Genomic DNA, 13,730 nt, shown 5'->3' with positions numbered 1-13,730 from the left:
TGCAATTGGGGATTGGTGTTGTTATTGTCCTTCAATCAGAGATCATCCCGTAGTAGGATTTCCCAGTAGTAAGCTCAATTTAATTTAATGGTATACCAATAGAAGAGAATATTTATAGCTCAGGGTTAACCTATGGGGTCTTTGTGCTCTGAGCTTCGTGGGTTTTTTTGCAGACATTTCAGTAGCCAATTAGGGTAACTAGCATTAATGATGTTACCGTTGAGTAATGAAACATCTTCAAGAAAAGAACCAAGCTCAGAGAGCACTGAGGACTTCACAATTAACCTGATATACTTCAAAAGAGATCTGTGAGGGATTGCACTATTAATGCCATAATTTTTGAGGATTTATGAAATATACTTTAATAAATTTACAAAGTTATTAATATAGTAAGACAAATAACAAAGTTTTTATTTGTTTGAGACAAAATATAAAAAAGGTTTTAGTTGATGTTGAACTGAATTACCAAGAACATTTTATTTAGACTTGATCCTGTGGATAGATTTGCTCACATATCAAATTTGCATTAAGATATAATTTTGTCTTGAATTCTGAACCTGTGTCATGTGAATGCTCAACAGTTCTAATGCTTAATAATTAAGGAATATTCTGATGTGATGAAAAGGTAAAATAAGAAAAAGAATATTGTTAAACCTTATGATGAATATAATTGATTTACAAATTATAGCATGAAATATCCCATTTACTTTAATATGTAAATCAATTTAACGTTATCTTAGTGATTATATATATATTTGTGAAAAGGATAGAGGAAGATAAAACACAGCAGAAAATTATAATGCTTTCATTTTATTTCAGTAAATGAAAGAAACAACTTGCAGGACGAAAATAAAAAGATTTCAGAAAAGCTTCAGAAAATGCAGCAAAAAATTGAGTAAGTTTATTTATAACTATAGAAGACAAAATTATCTCAGAAGAAATGAAAGACAATTTGTATATAATACCAAGAAAAATGCATGAATGCAAGTTATTATTAGTCAAGCTAAGGTATAGACAATTATAAACTCTGTATATGTGTGTGAGTGCGTGTTGGAAAAAAGACATGTTAATAACATAACCAAAATGCGATAATTTTACTAATAGAAGCAAGTACTCCCACTCAGTGCAACATGACACTCATTTTTCTAAATTTCACTTTTGTAAAATACTATTTTTTATTTTTTTATTTATTTTGTCACAATAGTATATATAAGCATAAGCATGAAATAACTATACGACATATAAGCATATATATAAGTATAAGCATGAAATAATTATACAAGTTGGATACGATCAAGGGGAACATTAGGACAGGAACGGTAGGCCCCGCTGGTGCTCTTATGCACGTCCCTTACAGACCTCTTAGGAATGGGGTGAGGTCAATAGTAGATAGTCTTTGGTTAAAGCTTTGGGGATTTTGGGAAGAGACCACAGAGTCAGGTAGTGCATTCCAGGCATTAACAATTCTGTTACTGAAGTCATATTTTCTGCAGTCAAGATTGGAGCGGTTCACATTAAGCTTAAATCTATTGTGTGTTCGCGTATTGTTGCAATTGAAGCTGAAGTAGTCTTCAACAGGAAGGACATTGTAACAGATTATTCTATGAATTATTCATTCTTTTTTAAAAAAAACAAAAACAACCCATCTCTGAATTTCATGTTCAAAAATCCTGTTGTTTTCCCTGTTGAAAAATAGGAGTTTTGCGATAAATAAATAAAAGGTTAGTTCCTTACTGAGAAAATGTCCTTGCATTTAGATCAATCTCTTAAAACTGTAGGTTATTTGGATGGATTGGGGACAAGCTGGTCATAGTAAAACCAAATTGTATTTAGTAGATAAGCTAAGGTTATCTGCAATCCTAAATGAAGTTGGGAAATGAACTCTTATCATTTCTAGTTTTTAACACCTGCATGATTTACAGTCTTTAAAATTATCACTTATTTGCATACTTCTGCCATATTTTTTTTAACCCAGTATTTTCTTCCAAGTTTTATCAGTTGTTATATGCTTTTTTCAGATTGTTGTTTTGAAGGCTGCAAAGGATGAAACATTTCTGTTTTTCACCTTTGTTTCTGTTGTTTTCTGAAGCTTCTTTCCTGATCATCATCCAGCTAGTACAGACTTTAAATCTTTCTTATTATTTTTTTTAATTCATAGTGCTTTTTCATCCCTCTTTCTCAGTAATTTCTCCAGGCATAGGAGCTCTCTTCTTCCTTTATTTCAGTCCTGTTTTACTACTCTCCTTCCCCCAGTACAGGTAAGAGAAAAAAAAAAAAAAAAAAAGGATACAGAAGTAACCATTCAGTGGTTATTTGATAACAGACTTTCATTGATTCAGTCTCCAGGAAAATGAGAGAATGGGGGAGGTTGATGTATTTAGCTTTTATCCATATTGTTCTTCTATGGTTTTCTTAGGGAGCAAGAGCAATATATGGAAGATGTTATTCCAGATTCACCAGTTCAGTCACTGTCATTTTCAATGGTTAATCGAATGCGTCGAAAACGAGAAAAAAGGCATGTCCGGTACACAGAACAAAAGTGCACAGATTTGGAAAAGAAAGGAAGAATCTATGGTATAATTTTTAATAATTAATTCTTCCCCTAAAGTAGTTGGGAATAGTTGTTATTTCAAAGATAACAGAACAAAAAAAATAGTGTTCCTTTTTCGCCTGTTAACCAGGTCAATTTTTAAATCTCATTTTTAATACTAGCAAACGAAAATCTTCAGAATATAGACATTTGAATATAAGTAGTTCAGAGAAGCAATATTCAAATGATATATTTGGTAGTTTAAGCATCTATTTCATTGAAATAATATAACTGTATCTTCAAAAACATTCTGCTGTATAAAAAATAAGTTCTTAATTTTAGCTGCTTTTCTTCTTTAAGCATTACATCACCACCTTGTGGACAATAGAAGGATTTTAATTTTATGATATCCAAGTTTAAATTAGAATAAAAGAAAATATAGTGATAAACTTGTTTAAAACCTTTTAGTCATACACACACAAACACAGACAGAGACAGACAGGGAAAGAGAGAGTTATTTAAAACTGTGATTTTAATCTGAAATATAGCTGTTATTTAATGAAAAAGCATGTTTAAAATATTTACTTGATTTACTCAAGGTAGCAGTGATGGCTAGGAGGGCCTTTTTCCAATTTCATGATGTGTGCCCATTACAGCCCTTCCTGGATCAGGAGGCCATTCACAATCACTCAAGTCTTGGTCAACTCCCATATGGACTATTGCAATGTGCTTCAAATGGCGCTATTCTTGAAGAGTATCCAGAAGGTGCAGCTCCAAGGACTGCATATGTAACAGCTCTGCTGTGTGAGCTACATTGGGTACCTGTGTTCTGGATTCAATTCAAGATGTTGGTTATCCCTTTTAAAGCCCTTTATGTCATGGGACCAGGTTACCTGAGGAACCATCTCGTCCCAATTGCATTGACCATCCCACCCAGGCAGGCAGGAAAGGTATGTTACGTACCCTGTCGGTTAGAGAATTTTGATTAGTAGATTCAAGAAAAAAAGTCTTCTCTGCCCTTGCCGTATGGAATATCGTGTTCCCAGAGGAGTGGTTGGCCTCCAATTTTTTTATGCCTTCCAGAAGAGTGTGAAAACCTGTCTCTGCCATCTGGCGTTGGGTTCAAGGAATGGCACATAACCCTGGAGTTAGCTGGTATTCCCTTCACTTTTTTTATCTTACTCACTTTTTAACTTATGTTTTAAACTCCACTCTTATTTTATTTTTCACTCTGTTTTAATTATGTTTTTAATTATATTTGGTTTTATCATTTGTATCTGTAAATTACCCAGAAATATGGCTAGTAAGATAGGCAGTGTGTAAATTTGATAAATAATGTGAAAGCTTTTAAGCCGAGCTATTATTCATATAGCTAGAGATAAAAATACAAATTGAAAGTAATAAAAGCAATTATCTTATTATGTACAGTTTATAGTTGTAATGCAAGGTAAAATTTTTGGAATGCTTTTTATTTTTAAACACTGTTAGTTTTTCTTAAATACTTAAATATAGTTATGTATTTATTTGAAAATCATAACTTGGACACATACATTCAGTATTAGAGCTCTCTTGTACAATAGTCACCTCTTTGTATTTTAAACTGCATGAAATTCTTTTGAATATTTTAGTTTCAAATGTGTTTATTTATAATTTTGTTTTTTAACTATATAGTGGATTTGAAATAGTTTAACTTCAGTTTTTTAAAAAAAAAATCCATTCAATAATGGTAAAACCTTTAAGAAAGCAAACCTATCCTATGGTTTAAGGTTTCTGTTCTTGAAAGGATCTGGTTAGCCATTGACAAAAGCAGAATATTTTATCTAGTTTATTATATGTTGTATTCTAAATTTCATTATATATCACTGTACATAACTGCCTAATTTAGACTAGCAAACAAGCTGTTCTTTGGTCAGTATCTTGTGTTCAATACGAAGGTCTTCAATCCTTTAATTTTCTCCAATTTTTAGGCTTCAATATTTCAGGTACTTCTAAATAAATGCATTTTTTCCCTAGTATTCTGGACAGAAAGTGATTTTTTTTTTACACTACAGTTTAATGGCTAAACAAAATACAGAAACTAATTAAATATTTATTTATTTATTTATTTATTTATTTGATTTCTATACCGCCCTTCTCCCGAAGGACTCAGGGCGGTGTACAGGCAAGAATAAAACAGACGGTACAATATACAAATTTAAAATGCAGTTAAAAAACTTATTTTAAAATTGGCCTGAGAAGTAAAATATATAATAAGCTAAAAAAACCCATTTAAAATTAATTTCTAAGAATTTAAAAATTTGTTAAAATCAATTTAAGCCAGCCCCGCGCGAATAAAAAGATGTGTCTTCAGTTCGCGACGGAATGTCCGAAGGTCAGGTATTTGGCGTAAACCCGGGGGAAGTTCGTTCCAGAGGGTGGGAGCCCCCACAGAGAAGGACCTTCCCCTGGGGGCCGCCAGCCGACATTGCTTGGCGGACGGCACCCTGAGAAGTCCCTCTCTGTGAGAGCGTACGGGTCGGTGGGAGGCATGTGGTAATAGCAGGCGGTCCCGTAAGTACCCAGGCCCTAAGCCATGGAGCGCTTTAAAGGTAGTAACCAACACCTTAAAGTGCACTCGAAAGCCCACAGGTAGCCAGTGCAGTCTGCGCAGGAGCGGTGTTATATGGGAGCTACGCGGAGCTCCTTCTATCACCCGCGCAGCTGCATTCTGGACTAACTGAAGCCTCCGAGTGCACTTCAAATATATAGCCATATGCTTAACTTTGACATCTCAAAGCCAATCAAGACAAAGAGGACCACTTTAATGGAAATCCACAGGTGTTCAGATTGTTGCATAAAATTTTCAGTAATTGATACAAAAATCTTTTGGGTGGATTTTGCCAAGGTAGGCTGGTAGTTATGTTCTATTATTTAAACATAATGTGAATTGTTCAAAGTATGTACTGAATATGTACTTTATTTAAATTTGAATCAAGTTCTTACTCAGCTATTTTGCTGACTCATTTACATACAAAAACTATTCAAATTCTCAGAGAAAATAGATTTGTGCATCCAGGTCTACTCAGCTTTTATTTATCTGTTTATTATGTCAACATTAAGGCTGTCTAACTTCATAGCAGCTCTGGGTAGCTTATAGATAGAAATCAAAAGAAAACAAAATATACCAAGAAAAAAAGCAAGACAGTTAATCAGAAACCAAAACCATATGGGATCTAAGCATATCAAAAAAAATTTTTTTTTAAGATTTCTATAAATATTTAAATATAAATTCTGTATTTTTTTTCTAGAACTTGGAAATAATCCATTGTCTTCCACTCAAAAGACTGTTTGGTCTGAAGAAGAAATATTGGTGGCAGATACATGTGATCCACAGTTGTCCCAAGATTCAAGTAAATATTACCAATTTTAGCATTACTTAATATTTAATAATAATAATAAAATGAAAAAATAATAACACAATTGTTTAATAACAAAGAAAATAATTGTTTTAAAGAGATCTACTAAAAATTTTGGTTAGGAAAGAAGCAGATGTTCAAATAGTTCATTCTGAAATATTTTTGAAGAAACAGATGGAACAGTAAAGCAATTATATTATATCTTTATGTAACTTAATTATTCTTAGCTTAGCTTTTTATCTGCTGCAAGCTTGTCTAGCTTGAGCATTCAGTTGCATAATATTGGAAGCCTTTATTTTCTGTTATAACTTTTAAGATTTTTATCAACAAATTAAAATCAAACGGATGATTCAAAGCAAATGCGGTTAGAAATGCATTAATATACTGTGTATATTTAATTATCTATCAAGCAATATGGCTATGCAAAAATAACTAAGGTGTACAGTAGCCCTGACCAAACTGATGCTTCAGCTTTTGCTGACATGTAATTACTATAATTTGCAGCCAGAAAAACTATGTTGCCGAGAATTTATGACATGCCATTATATTCTGGGGGGATGCTAAGTTAGAAAATACTGCCACAGAAATTTAATATGCACATGTTTTAATATTTATAAATCCAGCCAATACTATTTTAGTATACTTGATTTTTGGTTAAGAAACGTAAGTTAAAATTTAAAATTTCAATTTCTATGTATATTGTAATAGAAAAAGTTTCATGTTTTTAAGAAGTTTTTAAACGTATTAGAATAGTATTCAGTGGGTTCTGGGATTATTATTTTTTTGATATAGTTATGTTATAAGGATATACATTTTTGGTTAAGTTGGAAGTTTGTAACAGAAGTTGTGGTGAATGTAATCTTGATGACGAGGCCAAATTAGAGTTACTTAGAAAAGTATTTTATATGTGCCATGAATTATTTAAAAATAATTTTCTTCAAGATAGCCTTCAAGAAGCAATAGAGACCCTCAGCAAGTTAGTGCATCAGCAAAGCAACATGCAGGGATTAAAAGCCTGAATATTTTCCTTGCCTCCTTTTAATCTGTGTTTTTCTATTATTTAATGCTTGCATATTTATTTTAGTTCTTTGTTTTTAGCACTTTAGGAGCCAGCTTGGCTGAAAAACAGGAGGTAGCTTTAATAAATACTGATTTCTCTGGTCAGTCACTTAAGGTCACTTATTTTTGCTTAGCAACAAGAGTGATGGCATTGTTATAAAGCTTTTTTTATGCTTTTCGGATTCTTCACTTTTCAAGCAGCATTGAAAAACATAAATTGGCAAGGATTCCAATAACAATTCTTTTAATTTATCCTTTTTATATATTAATATATTAATATTATTAATAATATATTAATATGTCTTTTTAATTTATTAAAGGAACTATTTCTGCAATACATAGGCGCGTGCGCACACGCACACACAAATACATAGATACATATGATGTGGCTTCCTTTCATAGTACTGTAAGTAATGTTACTCAAAGGCCAGAAAAGAAATAAAAAGGAACTAAAGCTGTGAGGTAAAAGCAAAAGAAAGGAAATAAAGCTAAATCTAGTTCACTATAACATTGTTTACCTTTTTGTTCCTTTTTACTTTGTTCCTTCAATGCCCATTTTTCCCAGGTTACATTTGACACTACTAAGAAATATTCTATCTCATATTCAGAATTTCTCATCATCTTTGTATACCCTTCACTAATTTTCTCAGCATTTCATCAAAAACAATCAAATCAGTTATGCTTTTAGATTTAAATCCCTTCCTTTGCCATAAGTGCTCATAAATAAGCTTATATGACATATTTGAACTAGCACTTTCTACACAGGTATATCCCAACAATTTCAATTCTCATTCATTTCTGGATCTCTGAAGAGTTCTGTACCCTCTTGGCTCATTCCTATCATTTCTTTATGGCTCCTAACATAATTTTCTTAGTAGATGACATATAATCAGAATTTAGCACAGTTTTTGTCAGAAGTCATCCCTATGCCTTTCATTCCATTCTTTTCACCATTCAAACCAATTATCATCAATCTACAAATTAGTACTTTCATACTTATCCATAATAATCTTTATTATAGCATTCTGTACCTTATATGTTTTAGCATTTTTTCATTCCTAATTAACATACATGTCTGCACATATGCATTCAATTCCACTCCACGTCTGTACTTCAATGCATGCATTAATATATTCAATTCCATTTCATAAAATAAAACCACTTTGATTCAGAACTATTACATATTTCTCATTTTCTCTTAGTTTATTCCACATACTATTTTTAAAAATATTTTTACCTATAAATATATAACCTAAATATGGACTACCAAAAATTTGGGAAAAATGTGTTTGTTGACAGCATTGATATTAAATAGTCATACAATTGGTTTTCAATATTGACAGATTGATTTTCAATATTGAGAATATACTGTTGCACAGTAGATGATGAAACCAATCAAAATGGAGCAAAAATCTTGACCTAATGAACCACAAAAAACAGTAACTACCTGTTTACTGTATGACAACTAGTTTTGTATGTCTAATGAAAGCACAGCAAGTTAGAGGCATAAAGAATGAATTAAATCTAACATTTGGTATGTCCATAAAATTGTGATAAAGCTCTTTATCAGAACTAGTGAAATTAAAATATGCTTATTACTAGATGTTGACCTCATAATACAAACTATGACTAACAAGAGAGAATTTACCAATGCTTCCTACATGGATTCAAAATCCTGAGTAACCAAAAAGTGGTCATTTCTGAGCAAGACTGATTAGCAAAAAGAATATTTCAATGTCCAATAGCTTGTAAATGACTTGGCATAAGATTGTACCAATCTAATCAGAATAATTTTCTTCTTCTTCTTTAGATAGGAGATACAAAACCTAAGTCTTAATTCAGTATACAAAAGATTGAAAAGACCATTACCAAGAATGGGAAAATATTTATGTTGTGTAATTTTGCTGCTTTCCTTTTCCATTGGTACAGGCAAAGTAGTGAAAGAAGAATGTCCCAATTCAGTGCATTTTAATTTGAAAGCAATTGTTGCAGAAACACTTGAATGTGATGAACATGTAAGTACTATTTTTAAGATCTGTCATAAATCTTCATAGACAAGAGTTTAGTTCCTTTCCTTTATTCCATCTAATGATTAACAATTCCATCTAATGACTTACAAAACATACCACCTACTGTTAAGCACAGTACACATAAAGCAATCGTGCATGTGTAATTTATAATGGATTCTTCTGATCTTTTTCCCAAAAGTAGATTTTAAAAATTGAAGTCTAACTGTCCATTTTAATTATGCCAAATGAAATGATTACATTATTCCTGCGTCTGTATAAATTTTTCAAAGAAAATTACAGGAATGTTTGCCCTCAATTTGCTAGAAAGCAAATTACTAGAAATAAGCATGAAGGAATAGATACCAATCTTTTTGTACTGCTATATGAATTTCTTTGCTGAATAAATACAACTATTCATTTTACAATAGTTCCTTAGTTATAGTTTTGGAACATAATTCATTTTTAAATAAACATGAACATATTATAAAAAGTCCTGTGCTCTCAGAATGAGGTTTGAGAAGGCATACTGAATATTTTAATACAGATAGCATTAAACCCTATTGGTGGTTTATTCACACAGGCTGGTTGTTTCCTACCTCATTCATAATTATTTTTGGATAATTATATCCAAAAATTTGGATAATTATATTGGTCACTTAACTGTTTCCACAATATATAAAGCCATGATATGGCTCATTTATTTTTATTTAATTTGACATAAAAACCCAGACTAGAAAATAATCCATGGTTTATAAATCAATGTAAATATATTTAGTTTTTCACATTTCTCTATAGGACTTGGTGTTTAATCTCTCATTTTTTGCTACCTAGTGCTATTTAGTCACAAGTATTTTTTTTCTACATTATTTTCAAAATATATGACTAAAAACTGACCCAGTTCTTGAAATATATTTTATATGCAGGAGAATTCACAGAGGCAGACAGGCTAATATTCAAAAGTACTACTCAATGAGCATTTCATTTATGTACTAATTCCTTAGTAATACATGAATATATTTATTTGCATTTAAAAATTACGATATAAATATGAATTTCAAAACCAAGTAAACAGATAATCTTCAATTTAGAACCATTTGTTTAGTTACTGATTAAAGTTACAATGGCACTGAAAAAAAGGTGATTTACGACCATTTTTCATATGACTGTTGCAGCATCCACATGATCACATGATCACAATTTGGACACAAGCATGTATTATGATGGTTGCAGTGTCTTGGGGTCATGTGATAATCTTTTGCGACCTTCAGAAAGTAAAGCCAAATGGAAGCCAGATTCACTTAACAACTGTCCTACTTAACAACTGCAATTATTCACTTAACAATTGTGGCAAGAAAGATTGTAAAATGGGGCAAAATTCACAACAACAATTTTGCTTAGCAATGAAAATTTTGATCCTAACTTGAGGACTATGAAATACTTGCTTAAGAAGCCAAGGAACAGTTCACTCACCTTTTCAGTATTCAAATTCTAAATGTACTTTATGTACCCTTTTCCATCCCAAAAATCTCAGAGAATTGATTTTTTTAATTAGAATTCTATACATGTACATCTGATATGGTACGCTGTTTGTATCTGGGATGTTTGTCCCAACCAGTTTGTTGCTTTGGTCTTAAGATTGTCAATTAATAATAATAGTCTTTGTTCACTAAGTGAATATATATAATTGGGGCACATTAGAAAATTATATTGTGCAATATTGTAATTATTTCTGAAATCAGACATTTTTGTTCCATAGGAGCCTCACAGCAAACCACTTGGACTTACAAGAAGACAATTGGCTCAAGGGTGTTGTAAAAGTAATACTGACAATTTAGAGTGAGTCTTCCTTTTTCTTTTAAAGAATGGAAAGATCATATTCTCCCACATATTTATTAATGCTTTAAGATTATATTTGGATATATTCCTATAAATACTTTAGCCTATTATGTGTGATAAGTGGATAACTACTAGGAGCATATTGTTTCTCAAAGATAATACCTGGTTTTAAAAATCCGTTTCTTATGGAAGATTGCCTGCTATCTACTTATATGTTTTTATGATGTTGGGTCTTTGACAGCTTTTTCATGATTCCCTGAGTCTGCTGCTCAACTTGTGAGCCTGTTGTATTATTAATTTTAACCCTTTTAATTCTTACTCATAAATGCTCATACATTTCAAAGATTTTAACTTTTTAAAATTTAATCAGCCTAAATAATTTTTTGATATAAATAATTACATGATATAAATAATATATATACCAAAATCATTAAAAGTACTTGCAGACAAAGAATCCTGTTTTGTAATTTTCTTTAAACTTATTTATTTATAAATTTTAATTCTGTTCAGATTTTCTGACACATCTGAGGATCCTTCTCCACCTACGTGGGATTCCAAGATACCTTCTCCTGTTTTCGGGGCATCTGCCAATATTAAAAATAGCTTAGTTTTTTCCCCATCTGTTTTAGCAGCCGAGAAAAAATCAAATCTGAAAAACAGCTCCATCAACAGTTCTTCCCTTTCAAGATCTGAGAAAGTGAGATCAAAATCTGAAGACATTCCTTTTATGAGCCTTGGGACTGAAATAGCAACAGTTCTCAATCAAGCCCCAATTGGTAGGCAAGTGGCTTTGAAACAGAATTCAGAGGAACCCATAACATGTGTGACCAATACACATCTGGATAAAAGTGACATCATCAAAGGTGGCTTCCTTCTTGCATCACAGAAACTGTTAGGGAACAGATGTTCTAAAAGGAAAAAAAATGATGACAAGAGCAACCATGTAATCCGCTGTGAAAAGGAAAATGCTTTTCCGTCCCATGCAGATGTTTTTCCTATTGCCAGAGATAACACAACGGATAAACCTTTGGATCTGTCCGATCGCTTCTCTGATTTTCCCTGTGAAAAAATAATTGCTGACAGTTCTAAGATAAAAATGAGGCAGGCATCTCTCCATGATGTTTTTCAACCTCTAGTGAAAGAGTCTTCATCTAAAATCACCAATAGTAATTCTGTAATGAATAAAGATTCACAAGAGAATCTCTGCATACAAGAAACAATCCTAAAATCTCTTACCAAAATGTCCCCAGTGAAAGACCATGAAGTAAAAGAGGAAATGGCTAATTTTTCTAATACATCTTTGCAAAATGATGACAGTATAAAAGTAAGTATGTGATTAAGGCATTTATTTTATAATGCACCATTATCTGAACCCTGAGTTTTTTGAGAAACTGAAATTAATTTCTTCCTGTAGAGATTTTGCAAGGTATAAATAGGAGATTACTTTTGTTTCTGCATATAGGTTTGATGATCAGAAGATAAATGCAACTGAAAATATGCATAGGCAGATAGTAATTCTAAACTAAAAATTAAGATGTTGTTTATTCTCAATTGTTTTGGTAGGAGGTTGCTGGTGATCAAGAACGCAAGAGAATAAGATCGGGACATGGAACGGGTGAGCCAGCATCGGTACTTCAGCCAAATCCTTGCAGGGTGACAAAAATCACACAATTTGAGCAAGGTATCTTTTTACTCATAAATATATTTCATTTATTTCATTTCATTTATTTGATTTTTATACCGCCCTTCTCCCGAAGGACTCAGGGCGGTGTACAGGCAAATAAAAACAAACAAGACACTATATATAAAATGTAAATTAAAAAACTTATTATAATTTGCCTAAAAATTTAAAAATATATAACTAAAACCCGTTTAAAATTAATAATAACTATAAAATCCATAAAATTTAAGCCAGCCCCGCGAATAAAAGATGTGTCTTCAGTTCATGCTAAAGGTCCGAAGGTCAGGTATTTGGCGTAAACCCGGGGGAAGTTCGTTCCAGAGTGTGGGAGCCCCCACAGAGAAGGACCTTCCCCTGGGGGCCGCCAGCCGACATTGCTTGGCGGACGGCACCCTGAGAAGTCCCTCTCTGTGAGAGCGTACGGGTCGGTGGGAGGCATATGGTAACAGTAGGCGGTCCCGTAAGTACCCAGGCCCTAAGCCATGGAGCGCTTTAAAGGTCATAACCAAAACCTTAAAGTGCACCCAAAAAGCCACAGGGAGCCAGTGCAGTCTGCGCAGGAGAGGTGTTACATGGGAGGTACGCGACACTCCCTCTATCACCCGCGCAGCTGCATTCTGGACTAGCTGAAGCCTTCGAGTGCACCTCAAGGGGAGCCCCATGTAGAGAGCATTACAATAATCCAAGCGAGAGGTAACGAGTGCGTGAGTGACTGTGCACAAGGCATCCCGATCAAGGAAGGCGCAACTGCGAACCAGGCGGACCTGGTGGAAGGCCCCCTGGAGACGGCCGTCAAATGATCTTCAAGCGACAGCCGCTCATCCAGGAGGACACCTAAGTTGCGCACCCTATCCTTTGGGGCCAATAACTCGCCTCAACAGTCAGCTGCAGCTGCAGCTGACTGAATCGAGATGCCGGCATCCACAGCCACTCCGTCTTGGAGGATTGAGCTTGAGCCTGTTTCTCCCCATCCAGACCCGTCGGCTTCCAAACACCGGGACAGCACTTCAACAACTTCATTGGGGTGACCTGGGGTGGAGAAGTACAGCTGAGTGTCATCAGCGTACTGATGGTACTTCACCCCAAAGCCACTGATGATCTCACCCAGCGGCTTCATGTAGATGTTGAACAGAAGGCGAGAGAATCGACCCCTGCGGCACCCCACAAGTGAGGGCCCTCGCGGTCGACCTCTGCCCCCTGTCAACACCGTCTGCGACGGT

The 13,730-nt window shown here is 33.6% G+C and overlaps 1 protein-coding gene across 5 annotated transcripts in view; it reads left to right on the top strand.

The window, feature by feature from the left end:
- The window catches only part of RBBP8 (RB binding protein 8, endonuclease), a 53,176-nt gene that overhangs the window by 24,833 nt on the left and 14,613 nt on the right, over nucleotides 1-13,730 (top strand). For all 5 annotated transcript variants that reach the window (XM_058177395.1, XM_058177392.1, XM_058177391.1 and 2 more), the window contains 7 exons: nucleotides 820-895; nucleotides 2,417-2,574; nucleotides 5,818-5,919; nucleotides 8,914-8,999; nucleotides 10,750-10,829; nucleotides 11,340-12,153; nucleotides 12,393-12,510. In XM_058177395.1, coding sequence (XP_058033378.1) covers nucleotides 820-895; nucleotides 2,417-2,574; nucleotides 5,818-5,919; nucleotides 8,914-8,999; nucleotides 10,750-10,829; nucleotides 11,340-12,153; nucleotides 12,393-12,510 — 1,434 coding nt within the window. The remainder of the gene's footprint in view (nucleotides 1-819; nucleotides 896-2,416; nucleotides 2,575-5,817; nucleotides 5,920-8,913; nucleotides 9,000-10,749; nucleotides 10,830-11,339; nucleotides 12,154-12,392; nucleotides 12,511-13,730) is intronic.

Source organism: Ahaetulla prasina, chromosome 3 (assembly GCF_028640845.1).
Source record: "Ahaetulla prasina isolate Xishuangbanna chromosome 3, ASM2864084v1, whole genome shotgun sequence".
Lineage (NCBI taxonomy): Eukaryota > Metazoa > Chordata > Lepidosauria > Squamata > Colubridae > Ahaetulla > Ahaetulla prasina.
This window is presented reverse-complemented; position numbering and strand designations above follow the sequence as displayed.